Source organism: Lichenostomus cassidix, chromosome 11 (genome assembly GCF_008360975.1).
Source record: "Lichenostomus cassidix isolate B80296 chromosome 11, HeHo_3.0, whole genome shotgun sequence".
Lineage (NCBI taxonomy): Eukaryota > Metazoa > Chordata > Aves > Passeriformes > Meliphagidae > Lichenostomus > Lichenostomus cassidix.
In genome coordinates, this window is record NC_139492.1 from 13,513,066 (window position 1) to 13,538,442 (window position 25,377).

At 37.3% G+C, this 25,377-nt stretch overlaps 1 protein-coding gene and 1 long non-coding RNA gene across 2 annotated transcripts in view; one reads left to right on the forward strand and one right to left on the reverse strand.

Moving 5' to 3' along the window:
* ITFG1 (integrin alpha FG-GAP repeat containing 1) overlaps nucleotides 1–22,200 on the forward strand; it is a 73,647-nt gene extending 51,447 nt beyond the window's left edge. The window contains exons 11-18 of the mRNA XM_085071923.1: nucleotides 3,408–3,558; nucleotides 3,805–3,913; nucleotides 6,486–6,529; nucleotides 8,365–8,443; nucleotides 15,444–15,568; nucleotides 16,433–16,515; nucleotides 18,124–18,241; nucleotides 21,652–22,200. Coding sequence (XP_084928049.1) covers nucleotides 3,408–3,558; nucleotides 3,805–3,913; nucleotides 6,486–6,529; nucleotides 8,365–8,443; nucleotides 15,444–15,568; nucleotides 16,433–16,515; nucleotides 18,124–18,241; nucleotides 21,652–21,711 — 769 coding nt within the window. The 3' untranslated portion in view covers nucleotides 21,712–22,200. The remainder of the gene's footprint in view (nucleotides 1–3,407; nucleotides 3,559–3,804; nucleotides 3,914–6,485; nucleotides 6,530–8,364; nucleotides 8,444–15,443; nucleotides 15,569–16,432; nucleotides 16,516–18,123; nucleotides 18,242–21,651) is intronic.
* Nucleotides 1–25,377, reverse strand: part of LOC146432337 (uncharacterized) — a 136,989-nt gene that overhangs the window by 47,714 nt on the left and 63,898 nt on the right. The window contains exon 3 of the long non-coding RNA XR_014854559.1: nucleotides 7,562–7,668. This is a non-coding gene — a long non-coding RNA (uncharacterized LOC146432337). The remainder of the gene's footprint in view (nucleotides 1–7,561; nucleotides 7,669–25,377) is intronic.

The window sequence follows — 25,377 nt, forward strand, 5'->3', positions numbered from 1 at the left end:
TTAACTTCTCACTGGAGTCAAAACCTGCACATTAGAATTCAAGTCCACAGGTTTTTCTTCAGGCTAGATACATATATGAATTCTGTATTAGAAATTGTGTGTGTATATAGAATAATAATAGGTGAAGGGATTTTATCAGTAGTTATTAATTGGTTCAGCTATACCTCCTGTCTTACCTAAATGAATTCATTTGTTCACATGCTGATTTTAAATTGACACTGGTGACATTGGAAGTGTAAGCACTGCGTGAGAGTTTATAAACATCTTTCTCCCATCTAATTAGATGAAACTAATTTTGTTTAACAATTGTTTCCAGTTAGGTGCTAGTAATTGGCATCTTGCATTGCAAATATGTAATCTAAGTCTTTCAATTCCATTTTTATTCAAAGGGAATATTTTTCACTGGTCAAGTTGGAGATACATTATCTCTGACTCTGGTGATAACAGTAAAGACTGAAACTTGAAGATAAAAAACAGCTGAATATGGGAAGTTGAATGGAAAACTTTTAAGTATGATAGACTTCTGGAAAGTTTTCTAGGTGTTCATGCTCAGTTTTAAATTAATGTATATGTATTAATCCTTTATATGGAAGGACTCTTATTTGACCAAATTATCTCTTCCTAAATCATTATTAGTTGTCACTTGTCAGAAGGAAGGTTGGATAGAGGACTTCTTTTAAATGAAGGATTGATGAGCACCTTGTAATTGAGCAAATCTAAAAAACCAGAGGCAAATTCAATTATTCTGAATGTCTGGAGTAAGATACTAGTAATTTAGATGTCCCTGGTATTACTGTAAATGAACTAGCCTAAAACTGACAGCATGACAGATGTATGAAATTAGCAGTAAATATTTAATTCTAATTGCAAAGGAATATGTTAAAATAAAACTGAGATAAGTCTTTGGTCTTTCGTTGGTGTTAAGCCTTGCTTATAGTTATTCAGCCTTATTAAATTTACCTTTCCTGCATAGATGACTTTGGTCAGAAGGTTCCAAATTGGGATATAATATACTTTGGAATAAAGTTATGTAGGTAGTACATGATTTAGCTGCAGGTGTGTATTGGTGCATATAGCTCAGTATTTGAAGTGCTGCAAATGGCACGTTAAGGGCAACAGGCTGGTCTTAGTTCCGAGTTCTTGTGCTCTGCCTCTTGTAGCATTGGAGCTGAATGGTTTGGTATTGACTGTTACACATTTGTAGAGCACTTTAGCATTGATTTTTTTAGGTTTTACCATTACAGAAGTGTCTGTCTTTATAGGCTTTCAAGGACATTGCTTTGTCATTTTAAGGATGTAGATTATTATCTTTATTACAGGGAGATTCATTCTGATGGGAAATCTTCAAAATTCGGTTCAAAATAATAGGAAGGTCATAAGCTTGCACTTATTTATTATACTGTATAGGAGAAATGAAACATGGAAGTAGATACTTCAATCTAGGGCTGCTTGTCTATGACAGGCCTAAATCATAAGGATTCAACTGGCAGCTCACAGGCCAAATCCAGATGTCAAGTGTTTTCCAGCAAAGGCTTGAGCAGCTGAGGAGGCAGTGAACAGCTGGTTCTCTCCCCTCTGCAGACAATAAGGGTCTGCAGCTCCCTGTTGCTGCAGCAGGGCCTGCACAGCAACATTTCCTCCTCCTGGGCTGAGATGTGACACATGGGACTGGGGATGCTACATCTATGAATTTATCCATGTCCTTTAAAAGAGAGCTCTCCCACTGTGCACTTCTTGGGTCTTCAGCATCTGTTTAGTGTTTGAGATTGCTTTTTTCTTCCTGCTGTTTGTCTTATGTTTCTCTTGTAGATACAGAAGGGTGAAGGAAAGTGGCATTTCCATACTCAGTGCCACTTTGATTAATGTTTTTCTTTTTTCTCAGTTGCAAGGAAAGAAAACAGAAAAGGTTCCTGTAGTAAATAAACTGTTTTGTCTATCCATTCACAAGGTTTCTAGCTTAGACTTGAGCAGTGTACAGAGTGTAATGCTAACCTGACTTTCGTCTTTTAAATAATTATCATCAAAGTAATTTCTGACAATTTAAAAAAAATCTGAACTGAGTCTTTATAAAAGTTCATCCAAAATTTAAAAAACAACAAAAACCTATGTTGAGATGATGAAAAAGACAAATTGAAACAATCTGCTTAGCTCAGCTTGTCACCTTACCTTGTAGCTGGCTGTTCTGCTATGATACTTAAGTAACACATGCAATGAATGTGAGCACTTAAGAATTTCTAGTTGTGATTATGAGTTTTCCGATACAGTTAATACAACACCTTAAGTATTGCAGATGACCTCATTTCCTCTTGGCCATATGTTAATTCAGTGATGTGCCTCAGGAGAAGTGCCTGTGTGTGCCTGTGCATCCTGGGTGCTGCTAAGACCTAGAAACCACTTCGCTGTCCCCACCCAGGCAGCAGTGTGTTCAGGGTCACACTGAGGACATGGCTCTGGCTGTTGCCCTGGGCTCTGACAGCTGAGCTGCCTTTACAGAACACTGCTCTGGCTCCTGGCTCTGCCCCCAGAAGGAGAGGAGGAAACTTCATCTGTTTCCATTGCTGAGGCAGTGAAGGATTCTAGCAGGCTCCCAGGATACAAACCTGCCTGAAGAGTTAGACTCCCTCGGTAAAGTGTCAGATTTTCCCAGTTCCAGAAGCACTGATACATTATCAGGGAGAGTGGGAACCTTGTAGCTCCCAGTGACTCACAGGCACCTATAGGATACTCCTTAGGAGGGAGATTTTTCTACACTGGCTCTGGCACTGCAGTTGGTTTCCTTGTTTCTTGTTTAGTATTGCAGCCTGTCTTTGTGTTACATGTCAGCTAGTGCCCAATTTGGTTTGTCTTGCCCTATTTTTACTGTGCTAGCAGGTTGGATTATCTGATTTATATTTTGCTTGAAACAATGGAACACATACAAATAAAGATTTGGTTTAATCTTAAATTTACTTAAAACATGCAGTGTATAAGAATAACTATTAATGGAACCGGGATGGGAAGAAGCTGTCATGAAATAATGAAAAAGCATGGACATATTTTAAATAGTGTTTAAGTGGAAGGACTGTGGAAGGAGTTAAGGAAAATGGCAGATAAATTCACTTGTATTTTTTCAGAATAAAGTAAGGATATTCTCAGTCCTTTGACTGGATGGTTAATTAAGTTATTCCTGTTGATTTGGATCCATTTATTTAGTGTATTCATTGTTTTAAGTCAGGCATGACAATGATCGTAATTCTTTCTGTAAAGTTCACGTAAGTACTTATGGATTTTTCAAGTATCCAGTGACTACTAGCTGTGTTTTTGTTACATTTAACTCCAGAGCACTTGAACTATTTAATTACTATATTTCTAGACTTTATTACAAGTAAGTTGGTTTATGTATTTATTTATATATGTGTGTTTTACAGCAATCAACAAGCATTTTTACTAGAAAATGTCCCATGCAACAACGTGAGCTGCAAGAGTGTGCGGCGCATGTTCAAGGTGTTCTGGGAGCTCTCTGATCTCAATCAGATCAAGGACGCTGTGGTAGCGACCTTCTTTGACATCTATGAGGATGTAAGTGCAGCTCCTAGCCCAGCAAACAGGGTCTGAGTGTGGCTGTGCCTGTCCCTGTGCCCTGCACAAACTTTGGCTGTGCAGCTTTGGATTGTCCTGCTTAGCTGGGGATGGCCCTCTCCATCCCAAATTTATTAGGATAATATTTACAACATTTGGAAGATATTAAAATTAGTAGCGAAACTTTTCTGGACAGCATTTTTTTTCAAGATTAAATTAATATTCTAATGTATTTTTTTCCTCTAGGGAATCTTGGATATCATTGTGCTAAGCAAAGGCTACTCCAGCAAAGACTTTGCTATCCATACATTGAAAAATAACTTTGAAGCAGATGCCTATTTTGTTAAAGTTATTGGTAAGTTACCAATGTGTAATCAAGTCAAAACAGGATGTTGATATGTCTTTTCATACGAAAACGTTATGGTAAAGTTCTGTAGTTCTGCCATATCAAACCTGCTTTGCTGCAGTTCTTGTGTGTGTCATGTGGGAATGATGCAGAATTGCCTTCAGAATGGGCTGGTTTCATTTCAGGGACTCCTGGCATGGTGTGTTTTGCTTACACTGCATGATCTCTTCTGAGGGTCACTCAGCATCCCTGTGTGTTTCCAGCCCAAAACCACATGGCATAACCCATACCTTACCCTGAGAGCGCAGAGTGGCCATGAACATGGCCAGAGTGTGTGAATTAATGAGAGTTGCTAGAAAAGGCTTCTGTTAGACTAGGATATTCATAATTAGGTTTTTAAACTGCATGCCCTGCTGTGCTCTTCAACTGCAAAGGTGTTGAGCTTTGAGCTCATTGCTTGTCTGTCTTGCTTGATTTTTTGAGAATGAGTGAAAAATGCAGCTGTATGGGAGCCTATAAAAGCTCAATAGCAACAACTAGAGGTTCACCTTCAAAAATTGTATTTGCCTTCATGTTACTTAAAAGCATCTAACTCTCTAAAGCACAAATTCTGCACACCATAAGAGAATAGAGCTGCAGCTACTACTGTGGCAGATGCAATTATTGCTTTGTCCATAGCCTGAGCTCTGTTCTCATTGTGGTAGTGTTTAATAATTTATCATGTTGATGGAAGCCTTCTTTTAAATAATACCATATAAGTGTAGTGTAATTCACAAAAGCATGCAGACTATCCTCTGGAAAAATCTTACATTTTACAAAGCTTTATCAGAATTGTGTGATATTTTAATAGGGAATGGAGTAATTTGCAACATGCTTTTTGGTTAATTCTGTGTAAATCTTAAAAACTGGGGCAAGCCTTTTTTTAGCACCTTTTAGAGTGAGAGTATTTTTGCATAGAAACCCCAGGAAATGGGAATTAATGAGTGTCTAAAAATATTTTTATTGTGATACAGGGGAAAGTATTTCTAACAAAATATGCTTTGTATGAGTTAGTGTATCAATAAATGCATTGTGTTCACATATTTGGCAAATGGACAATGAGAACAGCTTTGCTCATTATAGCTGATGTCAAATGTACTCGGTCAGGTAATTTGTTCCAGGAGTGGAACTGAACAGCAAATTTCAGTGTGCCCTTTTGCATCAGAATGGGAAGAGTTGGTTCCACTTGCACACCCACTTCTGTGTAACGCATAAAATAAGCTTGTAACTTTAAAAGTCTATTTGTAGATACAAATAGTCTTCAAATTCTGCTTTGCCACACGTTTGGTTTAATGGCCCAGATTTTGGGGGAGGGGTGGAGGTTTGGACTGTATAAATTATTAGATCCTACTGTATTTAGAAATTCCAACATTTTGAAATCACAAGCAAAGACTGATAATTTCAGAATCTTGACAGTTGTTAACATTCACACACAAATTATTAGAAAAATTCCATGACTGGAGAAGTGCCATTTCTGACTCACACAGGGAATGATTTCTAATCAGGCTGTGAACATCTTACATGCACCTTTCAGTATTTCCCTGGTCTCAAACATTTTGTACCCTCAACGCTGTACACTTAAAGAACACAGAAAAGGCTTTAAAAAAACTCATGGTGGTTAGGGTAACCTGCCCTCAAATCTGGTCCAAATCTTCCTTTTCTGTCTGCTACACTTGCTTTGGGATACCATAATTCATGGAGAAGTAATGTTTTTCCTTGGCTTCAGTACCTGGTGTATATCCCCTTCCCTGCCCATAGCCATTACTTGCCTGCTGCTCAACCAAACTGTTGTCATTAGAAGTCCAAATTTTGCATCAGAATGGCACCTTAGATTATTGTAAGTGTGTGGGTTTTGTTGTTTTGTTCTAATACTCAGTGTGACAGGATGTCCTGGCTTACAGAACAGATGGCTTTCACTGTCCCTCATTTAGGTTTGTAACAGAGATTTCTGAATGTAACTGATTTTTCAAACTAGTAAATTTTAAACGTATAATTTGAGCAACTGTCACAGGCTTGAGCTATTAAGTAGCATTATATACATCTGCTCATCATACTCTTGAATTAATAGAATAAGTGGGCAATGGGATTTTTGTTACAGCTTTGGTGAATTGCTTTAAATCAAGTTCCAAAATTATACCCTGTATAGAAGGGAAAGCCTTTATCTTTTTATCAGTTAAAACAGTAGAGCTCAATCTCTGCCAGTATTTTAAATGGTTAGAAATTAAATAGAATTAATGAAATGTATAGTTCACTATTTTAAAAATGTTCTAATTTGGAATTTTTGTAACAGGCAAATCTCTTCCTTTGAGGCTGGTTAATCAGTGAGGTGGAATAAAACAGTGACTGATGAATTTCTGCCAAGTATGCTTCCAGCAGATTACGAAATGTTACACATTAGCATTAATCACAGAGAAGGCATTTATTTTCTTTTTGTTTTAATGGCTACCTGACACTGTTACTAGACTTTACCAGATTTCAAAGGTGTTGCTTCCAAGATGTTTCGTGAACACAAACTTAACAAGCTCACTTCTTGCCCTTGCAGTTCTCAGCGGCCTCTGTTCTAATGACTGTCCTCGGAAAATAACCGTAAGTGTAACTATGGCTTGGCTTAGTATTTAGCTTCAAATAAGCTGGAGTCTAATTATACCAAAACCTCTCACCATATTAAAAGAGTTGTTAACTGGGAGAATGCACAATCCAATCATGACTGGCCAAATTCTGCTTCCATGAGACCCATAACTTTGGGCAGCTGCTGCTCAGAGCTGGAATCAGTGGAGTGATTGTGCAGGAGCTTTGTTACCCAGCACGGGGGGCTGGGATAGAGCAGAGACAAGAGGAACTTGGGTCCCCATAATGGGAATTGTGCCAAGTCTTGGGCTGGGCATTTAGAAAGTCCAGGCAAAACTGTGGGGCAGATCCAGCCACTTCTGGGCCAAACTCCAGCAGTGGGCACAGCCAGGGAAGGAAGAGCACTGGGCTCTGATGATTCTGCAGACAGCTCCATACACATGTGCTGTTTTCTGTTTAGGTTATTTTATTCATCCTCAGAGATCCAACTCACCCACCAAAGTGCCAATTAGCAAATTGTTTAGCAATGTTCACAGTGAAAGTTGGCCTGAAAGAGCTTCATAGAAGAATCAGAGGTAGCAGAAGTACTTTAGGTCTGCAACAATATCACATTTAATTTTGAGTTGAAAATAGAAAAACTGCTTCCAATGGGGCTAACTTTTGCTTCAAGCCTATTTTGAGACATGGGGTTTAATTTCTGTTATAAAATAATGAGGTTTGATAGTATCATTAACTTAATTACAAAAGTAGAGGGTTTAAAAAGCAAATCTTCACAGCAGATGTTGGTGAACATTTCATTATCGAGATCACTGAAACGCTATTACCTCCACTGTAATAGAAGTTCTCTGTCAGAAAGTAACATAAAGTACATTATACCAGAGTACAGCTACGTGGCACAAAAAAAACTTCAGTTTCACCTTATTCATTCATCTTTCATAGATCTGCATTAGCATCACCTTTGTGGTCTCCTTTTCATTCTAATCAATTACTATTTTCTGGCTTTGATCTCATCTGTTATCATTATCACTCACTCTTGTGGTTTAAACTTACTGGTTTTTGAGGCATGGTGTGAAACATCTTCATCTCTTTTGGTGTTCCCTCTGTAACTTACTTGATCGCTCTGGGTTTGATGCCCTAATATCAGCTTGAATTCAACACTAGAAAAAAGAAAGGAAAGGTTTCTTTAAAATCTCTTCCTCCAATTGTCCCTCATCTCTCCCTTCCTCACCCATTCTTACTGAGGTGCATTTTTTATGGTTCATCACTCAGTAATACACAACTTCCTTGGATTTTTGTTTGTTTTATTTTTCCTCATGACTGTACTTTGATGTTCAAGTGCATTTTCTTCCTCAAGAAAATTTGCTTAAAATAGATACCAATACCCAACAAGTAACTGTTTAATCACTTTCATTAATTTAATGAAACACTGCTAAATAATGATAAAAAAGATGGAATTTGTGTTGTATTTTTCAATTCAGAAATAACATCAAGACAGTGCATTCTCTCAGTATCACATGAGTTCTGCTTTTTCAGAACATGCAGTTATTCGAGTTTAGGGTTTTTTATTTTACTTGTAGCTTACATGGAAACATTAAACGTTTTGCCAAAGGACTGAATAGTATTCCCTTCTTCATGGGAACCTAAACATTACCTAGCCAGCTGATTACCCTGATTTTGAAAACTGATTTCCACATAGTGCTATGACCAAAAGTTGCAAGATTTTGAAGTTACAATATGAAATATAAATTATTAATGTAGAAACATTTTTCTTCAGTTTACTGTTTAATAAGTATAGCTTTGTCTGTTCCTAAAATTTTGCCTGCCTTTTTTCTTTTGCTTTTTCCACCTTGTAGCCCTTTGGAGTTAATCAGCCTGGTCCTTATATCATGTACACCACTGTAGATGCAAATGGGTACCTGAAAAATGGGTCAGGTAAGAGAAACTCACTGTGAGAATACCCAAGGCACAGTCTGTCTGTGCATGTGCTTCTCAGCAACCTAAAGAGTTGGAAAGGTGACAGAGGGAAGTGGGAATGGTTTCAATGGTGCCTTCAGTTTACAATGCCAAACCCCGCAACGTTCTCTTCCTTCTTCACAGATTGCATTTTTATTACAAACATTGCAATTGCATTGTTTTTTCATCTGTCCTGTGCCAGTTGGGTGTAACAGTGTCTGAAAAATTGTTGGGTAAAATATCATCAGTTTGTGAAACAGCAAAGCTTCTAATTGCTTCCTAAGCACTTATATATGAAGAAACAACAGTGGCCTTGAAATACCTAAATACAATCCTAGTAGCCAGATGACAAAGGATCAGGATAATATTGAGTATACACAGTTGTATTTGTCTGCAGTTGTTCACTGCAACTGGCAGCTAACGAAATCAAATCCTGAGTAGCCTGAGGAAGCTGGAGAGGGAATGCCTGTGCCCTTTCAGGTAATACAAGAGCTACAAGGATCAATCATTAGATAACAGGACCAAAATCAAGGGGAAGGAGTGCTTGGTGCAACTTGTATTGTAACTAAAGGTTTAATGGCCTGAGATGGGGCAGATGCCACACTTTGCAGGAGTCCAAAAGCAAAGCAGGCAAAGAGAAGATAATCCATTAGGCCATGGTCCAAGCAGTGCCTGATGTTGGAATATCCTGGGGTTTATGCTGCCTTCCTAGGTGTGTACTAGTGGCTCCTAGAAAACACAGGAGACTGTACAAAGTGGTTTATTAGTCTCATTTATGACTGTTAATCTCGGGACTATAATGGACTCCTTGTTTAGGAAAAAAATCCCAAACTCACCAGCTGAACATGATAGAGTATGAAGGTCTGTAAGTGCAGTCATCTGCATCTGTCACTCCAGTCTTATTTCAAATTACCCTCAAATTTAAAAAAAAAGGTTCCAGTAGTTCACTGAGAAGACAGTATTCTGCATAACAGTGACTTATATAAAAGCAGTAATTTAGGCTGCTGACATGCTAAGGTCCTGAGTCAATCTGAATTGACATGGCAATGTTCTCACCATTAACAGTGGGCTCAGGACTGTTAATTTCATCTGAGAAAAATTAAAGAGAAAGATGATGTCCTGAAATACAGACCAGATAGCTGCAAAACATAACTTGATACTCTAGCATTTCTGTATTTGTACATGCTTAAACAAAGATATTTTTCTTCTGTTTATGGAACAACACACATAGCTTACAAATGGGTGGAATGAAACTTGATTAAAATTAGGACATATTTCATGTATCATTTTCCTAATCCTTTTTTCTGTTTCTCTCTTCCAAGAACAAAAGCAAATGCATTTTTCTTAAACGTTTTCTTTATGGTTTGCTGAGTTTGGTTAGTTGTGGCTTTGTTGTTTGTTTGTTTGTTTGGGTTTGGGGGGGCAGTTCTTCTAGAAATGGAATGTTTTTACAATTTACTCTAAGAAACATTTATCAAATGTGATTTAAGACTTCTATATTCCCTTCACAGCTACCATATTTACAATAATAAAAACCTAACAGAGTCCAGGCATGATGAATTTCCTTCTCTGTTCTGACATTATGAAATAACAGTAATGAATTCCAAGTGCATTTATGACCCCAGCAGTATTGCTACAGGGAATTTTCTAATGCTGTCTTTGATCAGTTTCTCAGCTCTAATAAGTTAATAGATTTTTTTTGAGTCTGTATAATTCCTACAAGAACTTTTCAAAGTCATGTTTTCTGAGGGTATTACATTAAGTTTGTAGCTAGACTTTCTTCTCTTGCAAGTGTTATATGTAAGATTCAGTAAATGTTCTAACTGGAACCACTGGCATACACGTTGTTATCTTGAAAAACAACCCCTTACATCACAATCCTCTTCTATTTGACTGTCAAGAAATCATCAAGCAACCCTCCTTATGTGCACTGGTAGGCAATGCCAAACCCCCATGGCATTTTTGGGCCATGTATAAGCCTACGAAACATCTTTTCCACATTAAGCTTTTATTAGTATAGCACAATATGCTATTTTAAAACTAATTTTCATCAACTTATTTGCTTTCTTTGTGTCATATTATGGGACAATCCATAATTGAAGCTTTTAATTATCTGAAAGGTGCAATGAGCTAATAAAAATTTTTAAAGAATTAATCCCTTTCCCAAGAAGTAGCATGAGTAAAAACATCATTTTTTCTGATTCCCTTTTTGTGCCCCCCTTCTAAAGTCAGCTGCTGGTATTTATTGCCTTTATGGCTGCTCTCAATGGGGAAGCAGTTATTGGCTGGACCAATACAACCAGTCACATGAAGTTATTCTTCCAGCCCTGGGCTTAAGTAAATCATAAAGTACTCAAAGCCATGGCTCCCTCTCTGCTCTGATCTCCTAAATACTGCAGGACTTTTGTTGTGAGTTATGGCATCTTTCATGTAGGCAATACTCATGCAAAGAGTAAAATAAAAAGCCCCAGATGGCTGTCCTTATCTAATTCATTTTAAGGTTCTTTGATCTGCCAAGCCTTAACTACAGGAAATTTGCATAATTATGAGGGTTTTTTTAAAAAACATTGTTAGAATTGTTCTGTTGCCTATTAACATTCCAGTATGTTGTTAAAAGATAGCAGAATAATAATTAGCATGTATTCTGTGCTTTTACTTACACATTGCTCAATTCACTTATAATCTTACAACAAGAAATACTGTTAAATTAGCTACAAGGAATAGCAATTGCCAACATGGGCATTAGAATGGAGAAGTTCTGGGCCTTACATCTGCAGTTAATATCTCCACAGACCTTCTCTTTCTGAGAGGAAAATCAACTGCAGCAGCTTCTTCAAATATTTAAGGAATTTCATGCTTGAGATCAGACCAGATCCAGTGTAAATCTGGGAGAAGTACACAAACTCAAATTTAACTCATGCTTTCTGATCCATATCCTGCGACCTCCCTTCTCCTTTTTCTTTTGGAGTTCTTATTTTAAGGAGATGCCACAATTAAGTAGGAGTGTCAGCCAGGATTTTCAGTGCTACATAGACATTTCCACGCTTCTGTTGGGAGAATATTTTCTGTGTTTCAGCCTGTGCTATGAACATCTGAATTTTACCTCCTGAAGTAAAAATATGCTGATGGAGTTTGAAAGAAATAGGCTCAATACTTGCAGCTTGTTTCTACCAGAAATATTAATTCTGTGGGCCAGGAACAAGTGGCATTAAATGTTTAAGGCTTCCTCAAAGCTCCATATCCATAGGAAGATGATAAGAGTAGCTTCACTGAATGGCTCATAGGATCAAGTCAAAATTTGTTTAAGCATCTGTATGAGTGAAGCTGTGTGGACTGATGGCCTTTGCAGCTCTCATTCCAGAGCTCTTTCATTTTGCTGGTTTTGCTTTGTTTTGTTTTAAACTTTCCATGGCAGAATGACCTTTCACATGCTGTGAAGTCGTGCCCTTCTGGTTTTTTGAAATCTGCTTACTCTTCCCTGTTGTTGCATTGAGTTCTCCTGCTGTTTAACTAAATTGAATTGTGAGGTGAACACAAATGTCTAGCAGCTATTATAGTCATGAATTTAAACATAAACATGGCAATATGTACCAGAAAAAAAGCAAAATAAGCTTATTTTCAATGGCCATTTGACACTGCAGGGTTCATTGTGTAGAATTCCACTACACAGAAAGAAGAGTGTATTCATGGAACAAGCTGGAATGATTTAATAATTGAATAGCTGGATTCTATTAAGAGAGATTTGCCGGTTGCTATAAGTAGGAGAACAGCCTGCTAGTATTTTTCTCTAGATAACTTTCTTTTGTTTAGAAAACTTATTTGAAGTTGTAATGTTGCTTGCAATATTACCAAACCTTGGATATTTGGGCATCACAAATGACACAGCTTCCCCCGTGCTTCAGGAAACCACAAGCTTGAAGTCAGATTTTCCATCAATATTTAAGTTCTGTGTAGTGATCTCATATGTTCTGTTCTATTATTTCACAAAATAAATTTATTTAAAGTGATTGAACACTATCAGTACTGTGCATCTATTTCTGTAGGTTCAGTGAGTCTGTTCATAAATCCAGTACCACGTGTTGTCAGTGCTATTCAAACAAGAGAAGGCATTGCTTCTACATGTAAATGCAAGCACCTTCCCCTCATAAAGTTAAATTCTTCAGCCTGAAAGAAGCTGTTGAGGACATTTCAGTTCAGCTCAGGGTAGAGCAGGCTACCCTTGAGCTTTCAGCTAGTTTACAACAGGAGAATGGAAACAGAAGGAAAATTACTTAATTCAGGTATAAAGGAACAAGTGCTGGATGTGTCACAGACAACACATGGCTCTAGTTTTCAGACAAGACTTTAGAAAGGTTAATGACATGAATTGCTTCCAATTTTATATGCCAGACTACAGAGGTAAGGAGATTGATTCCAAAATGTCCAGAATGGTTTCTGAATATCAAACTGCAAAATCTTCTGAGGCTTGGCTGCCCAACATCATTAGCTATTTCTTAAAAATTTGATCTCTGACAGGCTGAAACCATGGAAAACCACGTCCTAAAATGCTGAGGATTTTACTCTGCCCAAGGTTTTTTTAAGCAATAAACTTAATGATTTATGATTTAAAACAAGAATATAAACACCACCAATGATACCAATACCATAGTCAATGGTACCTGCATGCTTTGAAATAGCATTTTTGAAACAAGAACCTTAAGGCAAAAGACATACTGTTGAATAGTCTTAAAAGCAGTATTAAAAAGAAATCATGTGTAGTGTGGTCAGGAGAAGGTTTTTCAGTTCTGGTTTATAGTAACAGTTCTACTGATGAAGTAAAAGAAACTATGAAGCAACAACCACTTCTTCCATCTTGCCTGCATTGATTTCCAAAAGCCTAAAGAGCAATGTTAATGTAAGAAAGAAATCCCACTTTCCTCCTCGAAGATGCAAAAGTGTTTTCAAATTTTCTTGAAACAAGTAGAAAGCTGTTCCTAATAGTTTTACGAGAGGGCAAATTGCTATGGTTGCTATTTAAATTAAATTTGAAATATTTTCATAAGTAAATTAATTACCAGTGACTGGGAACTTCAGATAATGACAATAAACTGTTGACAGTACTCTCTGTAGTTTCTCTTTTCATTTTTCATCTTGTTTCGGGGCTTTTGTGTTTCTCAGGTGAGCAGTTGTCATTCTTAATTACTTGGTTGCAATTGTAAGTGGAACATTTCAGTGGGCATCAAACAGAATTTATGATAGATAGAGAGTGAGGAAAGCAAGAAAGAGTCTCAAAGATCTTCTGTGCTTAGTCAGCTTTAGTAAACTGGAACTTTCTACATACTATCATCCTGCGTAGCTAATACCGCCTGAGTTTAAAGGCAAATAAAAAAAGAAGTTTGTGCACATTTTCTGCCTGCTGTGTTGAAGAAAACATTCCTTTCTGACCTTTGCAAATGATCTATTTACATCCTGAAGCATAAGATTTCATTATCCTTATCTTAGTAGGCATAAGAACCAGTGTTAGTAGCCATGAAATTATTCAGTGCTTTAAGAATTCTAGCTGCAGTATGTGACTCTCTAACCTCTGTAAGGCTGACTGCACACAGTATATGACATTTTCTTTTATTCCCTTTAATTTAGTTGACATTCATTTCATTTGTAAGATAAAAGAAAAAAGCAAGATCTTGGTTGCAGTCTTCTCATGATCCTAAATGTTTCACTCAAAAGTAATTCTGAAAGCTTTTCCATGTTACAGCAGTACCTTGTTCTTTTGGGAAGAGTCCTTCAGCATTCAGCATTAGTGAAACAAATTCTAAAAGAAAATCTTTTTTATGTTACAGCATGATCAAGTAACACATATCTGGTTGTTTCTATAACCAAGTCAAATTTAACAAACCCACCTTTGCTCCTTACGACTTTTATGTTGCTAACTGGAGGTTTCAGATATTATGTAATAATTCAAGGATTACTCCCATTTTAGATTTGGATATTGACACCTAGAGATTGAGCAATTTAGCCAAGATGATGTTAGGGAAATCAGTGGCAAAGCAGGGACAGACTCAGGGCTCAAATCCTATGCTGACACTAACAATACTGACTAAATCATGTCCCTTTCTGTTGGTCACATCAACCCACATGTGCTTGTCAAGTGTCCCTTGAATTCATTGCTGTTAATGTTGTGAAGGCTGAATTCCCTGCAGTGTTCCTGAGGTGCTGATACCACTCCTGCTGGGGAACCAGCTCACTTGCTAAGAGGCTTCTACAGAACAAAGAATCCACGCAGGATCTGAATCTGTTGGCCAGAAATTAAAAGATTACAAGATTTTTTTATTTAAATGGAATATCTGGATACTTTGGAAATGGGATGCCAGTGAACTATTTGGTTGCTGCAGCACTTGTTTTTTTCCCCACTGCCTTTTCAGGAAACCAAGAATCTTATTTTCCACCTACAGTTTCTCCTTTAATTATTATTAACTTGCAAGCACTGCAATCCTGTTTTCATTAAATTAATTTATTCTTTGAAAATTTGTTCACAAGAATTTACTTAGCTAATTTTGTGACACAGTGGTAATTACTGATTAACACTGACAAGAATTAAAGTGAACCTTCGCATGTTGAGTCTGACCTTGTAAATCAATGAGGCAGAAGACTTGGCACTAATCATATCAAAATAAGTGCAGATAGTTGCCTTCTTCTCAACTTCTAACAAATAATGGAGATCTGGTTTAACATGGAAATGGTCCTCAAAAGAACTGTCTTACCTAGAAATGTAAAGCATTTATGATCTTCTCCAAGTGAGTGCTCACAGGTAGTTTGGAAATGGGGGATTGAGCCTTCAAGAATTAAATAATCATGCAATTGGTAAAAATTGTTTAAACATTTTTATTACTGACTGGGGAATATGTATTTGTATAGCAAGTTGGTAGTTTGGGGGTTGCTTGATTGGTTGGTTTATTTTCCCAAAATACTTACTTGGGCTTCTTTTCTCATTTCCTTCCAGCTGGCCAGCTCAGCCAGTCAGCACATTACGCTCTCCAGCTGCCCTACAATGTGCTGGGCTTGGGCCGCAGCGCCAACTTCCTCGACCACCTGTATGTTGGCATCCCTCGGCCCTTAGGAGAAAAGGTTGGTTGACATTTAAGATTGTCAAGCCAATATTTATGGTGCTACCTTTTCTAAGAGTTTGGATGGAAAAACTGCTAGGACGCTATTGTTTTTGTTGTTTTTTTTCTGAAGTAAGAATATCAAGGAAGTAAGTTTGCATACAGAAAAGTTTGCCCAACAAAACCAGTTTGCCCCATTTTTGGTGGGTGTATAAGCTCTGAAGCCAAAATAAAACCAAAAGATGACTGAAACTGTCTGTGAATGTTAGCACAGGTATGTAGGGCTTGTTTGTAGGGCAAATGGGTATTAAGGGTGAGGGTCCAATTATTCTGGACTGCAGTAGCTATAGGGCTTTCCTGGGGTCACTCTGGCCAGGCTGTGACTCATGTAATCCCTTCTGCCTCGCTGATAAAACCATGGTCAGTGTCATGGGAGGGGGAGATTTCTGTGATTCTCTAATCTTCACATGAAACATAAAAGTGTGATCCTCACCATTTTCAGTCTTTAAACATCTGATGGTACTCCTTTTAAAAGTGAGGTACTCAAATTGGCCAAATTCTGATCTGGGTAATTGCTTTGCCTGCCTCTTTTGTAGAATAAGTTCTTCTGTCCATATTATGTTGTTGCTTTGTACTTTTAAAGCAGATGCTGTGTTTCATGTCAGCAATAGTTACTTTCCTTTTTACTTTGGGGGTGGGTTTTAAAGCATTTTGGAGCTTTCAGAATAACAGGTTTATACAAAGATAAGGAATTAATCACTGATATTTAATTTTTTTAAAAAAACAATTGTTTTATTTCTCCTTTGTGTGTTTCAACAGAGAACTACTTTGCTTTTAAGTATGTTGGTTTGTTAGGAATTGACATAGCCTTTTGTTTTTCTTTCAGTCCATAAGAAAACAAGAATGGACAGCTATCATACCAAACTCCCAGCTTATAGTCATTCCCTATCCTCATAATGTTCCTCGAAGGTAATGTCATAATTTGGATTTGCTCTGCCCAAAATTACATTAATACACAATTTCAATTAGGCATTATGTGTGGGTTTAGAAATAGTTACTTGCATAGAAAGTTACTTGAAGAACAAGGGCAGGGGGTCAGTTCTGAGCTGGAGCTGAGAATGCTGCTCCAGTATTTACACAGCCTCTCAGATGGTGCCCATAAACAATCAAAACCTATTACCAGCTCAGACAAACAATCAAAATGTATTACCAGCTCCATTCCTGTAAATAATAACACACTTGCTAGATTTAACATCCTCAGTGACAAATTACGAGTATGGTAATGGTTGAATTAAGCATTTTTGTTTCACCAAACATGCAATTTCTGTCTAGTTCCATAGAAAGCTTTCCCTCAGCCCTTCTGAATGCAGTAGCTGTTGCTACAGGAATGTTTTTCTTTAAGTAAAGGTGAATAGGTTGGTTGCACGAGAGCTTGAACACAGAATTCACTTTGCAATTAAAATCTTTCTCCGGGAAAGAGAGCATGTTTCTCTTTTTGCTATTAGAGAAAATATTAGTCAAATATTCCAGCTGCGTTTTGCCGCTTGATCTACCAGTGAGGTCAGTTGCATTTATCATGCAGAAATGATTCTGACATCAGTTCAACAGTTAATTTTACTATAGAACAAATAACAGTGGAGAAGTGATGTGCTGCTTGAGTTGCTAATTAACAACCACAGAAATAACATCTGCCAGATGAAAATTTAGTTACAGTCTTGTGGTATTTAAAGGTATGTGTTACGCAAAACAATTTCTGTTATCGTATCCTTAAACTATTTTTGCTTTCATGTAAAGTGGGTTTATGGACATTTATGGTAGAATAGCAGAGGATGGCATCCCCAGAAGAAATCAGATTTTGTAATGAAAGGTTCTGCTTTTTTTTTTTTTTTTTTTGGCATGGGTATGTGATTTCCTGAGAGGCCTCAACACAGAGCCTGCTGCTGACAGCTTTCCCATGATAGGAAACCTATAGTACAAAAAGGGAGTTCCCCAGGCCTCAGGACCCCACAAGATTTTAGGGATGTCTTCCAGGAGCCCTCAAGTGCTTAATTTTGTTGATCGTCAACCATAATCAACTGGTTATGTTGTCTAGACCCGCAGTTGTCTCTGGGTAAACTTCAGACACAGAGAACTGGACCCATGAGCCTATCCAAGAGGAGCTTCTCATGTGGAGGAAAAGTCTTTCAGTCTTATTTCCCCCTGCTGCTCCATGTCTCCAGGCCCCAGGCATTTCTGTGAAAGGTTTCCTTACGCATTTTACTTCGTCCTAGGCAAGGGCAGAAAATAAATCTCCTAATGAGAAAAAATTCAGTCCCTGAGGATATCCATTGCATTCATGAGAAGTTAAATACAAACTGTACTTAGACATGGTATTACTCTAAAATAATTATATTAAGCCATCTATTTCCAAGTAAACATCATTAAGCTTCAGTCTCTAAGTAGAGCTGCTCGTTTCTGTAGACCAAGTTGTCACCTGTCTTACAGTAGCAGGTTCTTTTCATCTTTGTACATTAAATCTGTTTTCTGCTTCTTAACGAAGGGTATTAATGTTTCCTTGGATTTTCTTCTTTTGTACAGCTGGAGTGCCAAGCTGTATTTGACCCCAAGTAACATTGTACTGCTAACAGCTATAGCCTTAATTGGTGTCTGCGTTTTCATCCTGGCAATAATTGGCATATTACACTGGCAAGAAAAGGTAAGCTTAATTAACTAGAATATTTTCTATATATTTTCTATACTATTTAACACTCCCTAATATTTTATAGATCTGTACATTGGGGTTTTTTTTACTTTCTTTTCTACAGCATAATAATTTCTGACACAGACTGAATTAAATCTCAGAAGGTGTTAATTATTATTTCAGTATTTACCACAAGTTTAAAAATTTGCATTAGTTTTATTTAAGCTCTAAGACACTTAAGCTTGTTCATGTTGCTCCTCCTTTTTTTTTCCCCATTAAGCTGTTATTTCCAACTTAAATGAGACATCTTCATTTCATAACTAAGCTTTCCATTTTGCAGTTTTAAGAACTGTTTTGGAAAATGGAAGATAAACTCAGTTTATTTATCTTGAGTTCTGCTAGTAATCTAAACATAAGGAGAAAGTCTTTTTCCTGTATCTCTCTTTGCTGGTTGCACTGACATTAGCATTCAGGAACGTATAGGGAGTCAATCGTGCATATTGGCTGCTTTGCTCTGTGGGTCTGCATTACACATGCAGGCTATAGAAATCCATTGATTTGAAGAAGCATTTTGAAAGAGCCCTTTCTTGTCACAAAAGAAATGCATTCTCATTTTTCTTTACTATGCTCAGTTCACAATCATACCCAACTGGCAGAGTTGCCAATAAATGTTACTACATACCCAAACCATAATCTTAGCTGTCAAATAAAATTACTGCACATTTTGACATGGTAGAAGTGTTTGTTATTTCGTGCTCGTGGAAATAAAATGACCTTGTTAAACATTCAGATAAGCTTTGCGCATGCTTCATATTTACATGTTATTTTTCTGTCAGTCTTCACAGTTCAAAATGTTAAATACTGTCTCCAGCTAATAATAAAGACACACAAAGCAAAGAAATACAAAGTTTATGATGGCTGTGGTTAGCATGTCCTGCTGTACCAAGAAAGCACAGCTCGCTGTAGTTCAGGGCTGGGTACTACCTGAGTTTAATTCTCTCTCCAACATATCTTTAGCAAACAAGAGCAGGAGAAAAGGTACTTGGATTTTGAGTTGGGGAAGGATTAACTATGTATAATTCCATCTGGAGAAATGGAGATTTAATGGCAACATTCAAAACAGTTTTTATACAGTAATTCAAGCATTGTAGGGTAAGGAAGGACTCAGCCCAGGGTGAGTGACTTTAGAACTGTTTTAAGCCCCAGGTGTGTGTGAATGAAGTGGTCTATTGGTTACATTGTAAACTCATTTCCAACTCTGCAGCACAAAATAGACACAAATATTCGGATAAATTGTATGTATTTTCAGACCACTGTATAAACACCTGTTAATCCCTATACTTTTCCTATGGGTTTTTACATTCTCAATTTTTAGCAGTGGTTGAGGTGCTGAACAAATAACAATGTTCAGCAAGGCTGTATTGTGCATCACTGACATATTTAATATTAAACCCCAAAGTTCCTTGTTTCTAAGCTTGTTCTTAGTTTACTGTCTCTCAGCAATCCTCTCATAAAAATACTGTCCTGGCTAAATGCCACTTTGCCTTGCAGATCTCTGGAGTACCTGTAGGAAAGAAAGGAAGGGGAAATGAACTGGCACTTAAAATTTTTTCTTTCCCCCAGAGGATGTGTGTGTCTGGAAGCTGCAGTGTTTTATTCGACAGTTTAAATAAACCCTGTACTTTGACCTCTGCAGATAAGTAGTAACAGGAGCCCTTTGTCTGCAATAGTTCTTACACACTCATCTGCCAGCCAAGTATTGTAATACTGAAGTAACTGTAGGATTTAGGGATAGGTGTTGCTCTGTCTTGCCTGAGAAATTTTGAATGCATTGAAGAAAAAAAAGCTTTGAAATCTCAGTTACTAGTTTTTAGTTTTGATAAATCAAATGAAAGAGAATTTGAGGATAAATTGACACCATAATTCATCTTACAACAAATACAATCTTGCTACAGTTGCTACAGCCCTCAATAGTCTTTACTCTCATTCTTGATAACTTGCTTTGGGGTAGTGAGGCTGGTCATAGAAACACTGCACAGTGGTGGAAATACTGCTAGAGAGGGTTTGTTCTATCCAGCAGAGTATCAGTTACTGTCAAATTTGAAGCAGTAATTTTTTTCAGAAAGCATACAAGAAATGGAGTGAAAATTGTTTTCTAAATGAGACTATGAAATTTTGTGGAATGTGACAAGCATTTCAGTGTAGGAAAGAGTGTGCCACTCCCTCCCTTCCCACCCCTTTTTTGACATCCAGAATACTACTGACACTGATAAAGTCCCTGCCAAAAAAGCCAGACTGGTATATCTTAAACCTTACTGACAGCTCTGCTGCTGCTACAAAATGCAGTAAAATCCATAGTTAATGCAATGGAGTTGTTATCACACATAAACATTGTGTAATGAGGAAATCTTTGGCCTTGAGCCAAAGCAGATGACGAACTCCCATGGCAGAAGATGGGCACTGTTTTCTGCCACAATTGTTGTGTATTTTTATCAACTGAGACACAAATCTGAATGCCCACACAGCACCTACTGGAAAGGCTTTTCTTTGTTTTACTCCTTAAAAAAAATACAAAAAAGAAAGAAAGAAATTGAGTCTGTGTAAGCTGAAAAGCATTTCAATCTGCTTTGCCAAATTCTCTCATGCTGGGATTTACACATACTGTCTGTCATGACAAAAACACTGTTTTGTAAAGAAGTTTGCACTGTGTGTTCAAAAATCCTTGAAGAAATGCTTCCATCTTCTGTTAAGTGCTTCAGCACACAAGAGCAGACATGTGGCAGAGAACATGATTTTACACATGACATGGATTATAGATACAATTTAAATATGCTTCTTTTTTCCAAGCACCACCCAATTCACTCTTTCAGCAGGTCAATGTGTGTTCTGCATCAATAAGCAGGGAAATGCATCCTACTTCACATTTTCATAATGCAAACAAAAAACAGAACATTTGTCGCCTACTTGGTGCTGCTAATTGTTGGTTGAACTGCCATCATGGTCTAAATTTGTATTTAACAGAATGTTTTTAAATGAGATTCTTCATACGTGTACCATAAATTACATTTACAGTTACTCCAGAGTAATTTCATCTTATATTTATAATGTAGACAAAATGTATAGCAGGAAACAGTCCTCAGGTTTGAATTAATCCTTTTAAAAAGCATTATTAGAAATAACAGAAAATAATGGGTCATAAATACTACAACAGCAGAGCATTAACAGCAGAAGCCAATTTTGTGTAGATTATTGCTATTTCAAGCTGACATCATTTAAAAGTTAATTGTTGGGGCTTTTACTAAGCTTTTTTGCCTTTTGTCAAATGGCTTGAAAAAAATCAACCATTCTCTGACACTTGACAGCTCATTTCTGTAACAGTGTTGCTCTAGATTCCACAAAGTGGTTTTTTTATTATTATTTTTCAGAAAGCAGATGACAGAGAGAAGCGACAGGAGGCTCATCGGTTCCATTTTGATGCTATGTGACATGCCTTAATATTTATGAAGGAGCTGCTACTCATTTGCTTAATTGAAAGACTAAATTCTGATTTTTAATATTATTACCATGAAAGTACTGTTGGTGTGTTATTTGTAAATGTTGCATTATCTGATATTTATTTTGAAAGTATTAAAATTAGACCTGAATGTCTCACAAGGCCTTTCAGTTGAAAGACTGTATATAATAGCATTTGGCCTTTATTTAACAGAACTGTAAATTTATTTTTCTTAGTAAAGGGATCAAATTGCATGTACCATTGTTTATGTACCAATTCTTTAGTAATATTTGATAGAAAGAAAGCTGTGTAAATCAAGTGTAGCATTTCAGCAAGCAGAATACCTTGTACCACTTGAATTGGTCTTGTCCTTTATTCGTTCCTGCAAAACAACCTGGTTTCTGAAAATTAAACTTGTGCAATTTCTCAGATGACTTAATCGTTAATTATTTTGATTGTATTAAATGGTGCTTAACCTAAAGTATTCTGTATTTTTCTTTGTTTAAATCTATATGTGCAATAGTTAAAGAACTTAGGAATAAGAGAACCAAATGCAACCTGAAGTGTAAGGCTGGTTCAGTCATCCTGGGATAGATGCAGTATTTATGTGTGCCAGTTCTAGGGAGAAGACAATGCATTAAAAAATTAAAATCATAAAAATTTATCAGCATTACATAAAATGCTTTTATAATTAAACTATAACCACATTTATTTTAGACAGGCCCAAAGTCATTATGAAGGTAACTATTTTTTTAACATACGAAAGATATGGGATTTTTTTTTTTTGTTCAGTTTTGTTTTTCAAGAAGTTAAAAGGAACATTTTTGAGTAGAAAGAGATTGAGGACTGATGCCCTAAAATATATTGCCAAGTGATGAGATATACAGAGATTAAATTAAGAATGTAGTAGGACATTCAGAGTAAACAATGCACATTATCTATGTACGCTGCTATGCCCAAATTTCATAAGGCTGTAATAATGACAGAAGACGAGTTGCTCAACTCTAAATATTTTAAATGGTGATGAAGTCACAGTTGCTCAGTGTACTTGGGATCCTGGAAGAATATCTGAGAATAATCATGCTTTTATTTTACATGAGTTTACATAATTAATTTTGCATTTACATTAGTTAATTTGCATTCCTAATCCTGTTTGATAAACTAGAAGATCCTTTTTCAATTGCAAGTGTTGGTGCTCAAGGCACTCACGTGTGCAGTGGGTCCCTGCTGGGTATGGAATGCTGCCTGTCCCTGGCATGACAGGAGCAGCAAGAGGGAGCACAAGGCTGAGATGATCATACCCACCCTGAGTCCCACTCAGGCACTGGCTTACCGTGGCAGTGCTCAACACTGACCCATTCACAGAGCAGCAGTGTTCTGAGCTCTGAAGTTTTACTGGCTATTTCCAATATGCACTGATCAGAGGCCAGCAGAGGCAACTCTCATATCACATTACCGTTATTCAGGACAGAGTATTTCATTAATGCACGCCTTTAATTTTTCTCATGAAAAGGTAAGATTTTTTTTTAGATAAATACTGAATGCTATTGGACTTCTTAAAACAAATTGATAGAATTGGCTCCCACCAGCAAAAGAACAATCTCATGATTAAGAGGATGCACAGTTCAATATATTTTTCTGTCTTTTTCAGATGGATGGAGAATAATGCTAAATGCATAATGCACTGTGGCAGCAAAGTTGTCTATAGCCCTCTATCGCATTATAATACACATAGATTAACTTCCTTACATTTTTTGAAAAAGCAGTTAGGAATAAAATAACCTCATGCTGACATTTAAGCTGTTGTACAAAACAATGAACTTGGTATCTTTTGCTCTGAGGTATTTTGCATGCTCAGTAGTGCATCATTGCATCACTATATACAGTATAATAAAGTTTACCCCAGGTTCTAAGTACTTGTAGCATGGCTCACACAGTCTATGCATACTGTTTTGAATTAAGGCATTAAATATTGTTAAACCTGTTGTCAGAGGTTTCATGTTGTACTTTGGTTCTCTATTCTATAAGCATTAAACATATGTTTGGGTAAGGTTATTGCCCTTCTCCCAGGAAGTTTAAGAAAGGAGCATCAATTAGAAAGTTGCAGTTCCAGGTGATCGTCAGAGTAACTGAGAAGTGAGAAATAGTTGGAGCTACATAAATTTTCAAACTGCAGCCATTCTAACACAGCCCTGGTGAGAAATGCTATTGGAAGCTTCCTCGGTGTGAAATTTCACCTATATAAAAATACTGTTGACAGGCCAACTGACAGATGGCTGTTGAAATACCATCTTTCTTTGTTCTCATTTTCCATGAGAAGCTTTAAGACTGAATCTTCCTACTAGATTTGTCATTAATGCACTATAATCCCCCAACAAAAGAACCAACTTTTCTGCTGCAGATTAATAGGCATATTCTATGTAGTATGATATCTCTCCTGTGCTGAGGCCATCATGCTTAACAGACAGAGACATTAAAAACATTTGCTACAGTTAATTGAGAAGTAATCACTACAAATGCACTAAGTCAATTCAGGACTTCTATGGAATCACAGAATGGAAAGGACTTTAAAGACCATCCAGTTCCAACCCCCTGCCATGGGCAGGGACACTTTTCACTATCCCAGGTTGCTCCAAGCCCCATCCAACCTGGCCTTGGACACTTCCAGAGATGGGGCAGCCACAGCTTCTCTGGGAACCTGTGCCAGGATCTCACCACCTTCACAGGGAAGGATTTCTTCCTGACACCTAATCTAAACCTCCTCCCTGCCAGTGTGAAGCCATTCCCCGTTGTGACAGTCCTGTCACTCCAGGCCCTTGGCAATAGTCTCTCTCCATGTTTCTTTGTAGGCTCCTTTCATTCACTGGAAGGCCACATTGAGGTCATCCCAAAGCCTCTTTTCCAAGCTGAACAATCCCAATTCTCTCAGTCTTTCCTCACAGCAGAGCTGCCCATTGCTCTGATCACCTTGGTGCCTCCTATGGGCTCTGTGCAGCAGCTGCAGGTGCTTCCTGTGCTGGGAGGTGAGGTCTCACCTAAGCAGGGCAGAGGGGCAGAATCCCCTCACTCCCCTGCTGTCCCTCACCACGTCCTTCTCTGCAGGTTTGCTCTTGACCTATTGATCCCCAGCCTGTACCAATATTTGATACTGATATTGAATAGATACCAATGTATTGTAATTGGTATCTATAACTTTCAAATGAATGACACCACAATAGAGCAGGAGAAGTCAATCCATACGTTTCTGCTGTATTATAATCAACAGTGCAAAAGCATTAACTGTGTCAGTTTTTAAGGTATTAATAACCTTAAGAATTATTTTTTTTAAATTCAGGAAATAACATTATGCTTAAAATAATCTCATACTTTGTAAATAAGCAGTACTAATTCTAAAGGGATGGGAAAATGTTTTGTTCAAAGAAGTATGTTAAGAAATCAAGATCAGTAGAGGAATTAAATCTGACACATTGCTATGCTTCTTTAGTAACGCCATTATCCTTTCTGGGGACAGGATCTATTTGTTGAGCCACTGGTAATATTAGCCTCACTGTCACTTTGAAAATAATCAGCCACACAGCACTATTTTTATAATTAATTCCTGACTTTAGTGAAAAATGTGATCCCATTTATGATATAATCCATAACAATTACAACCTAA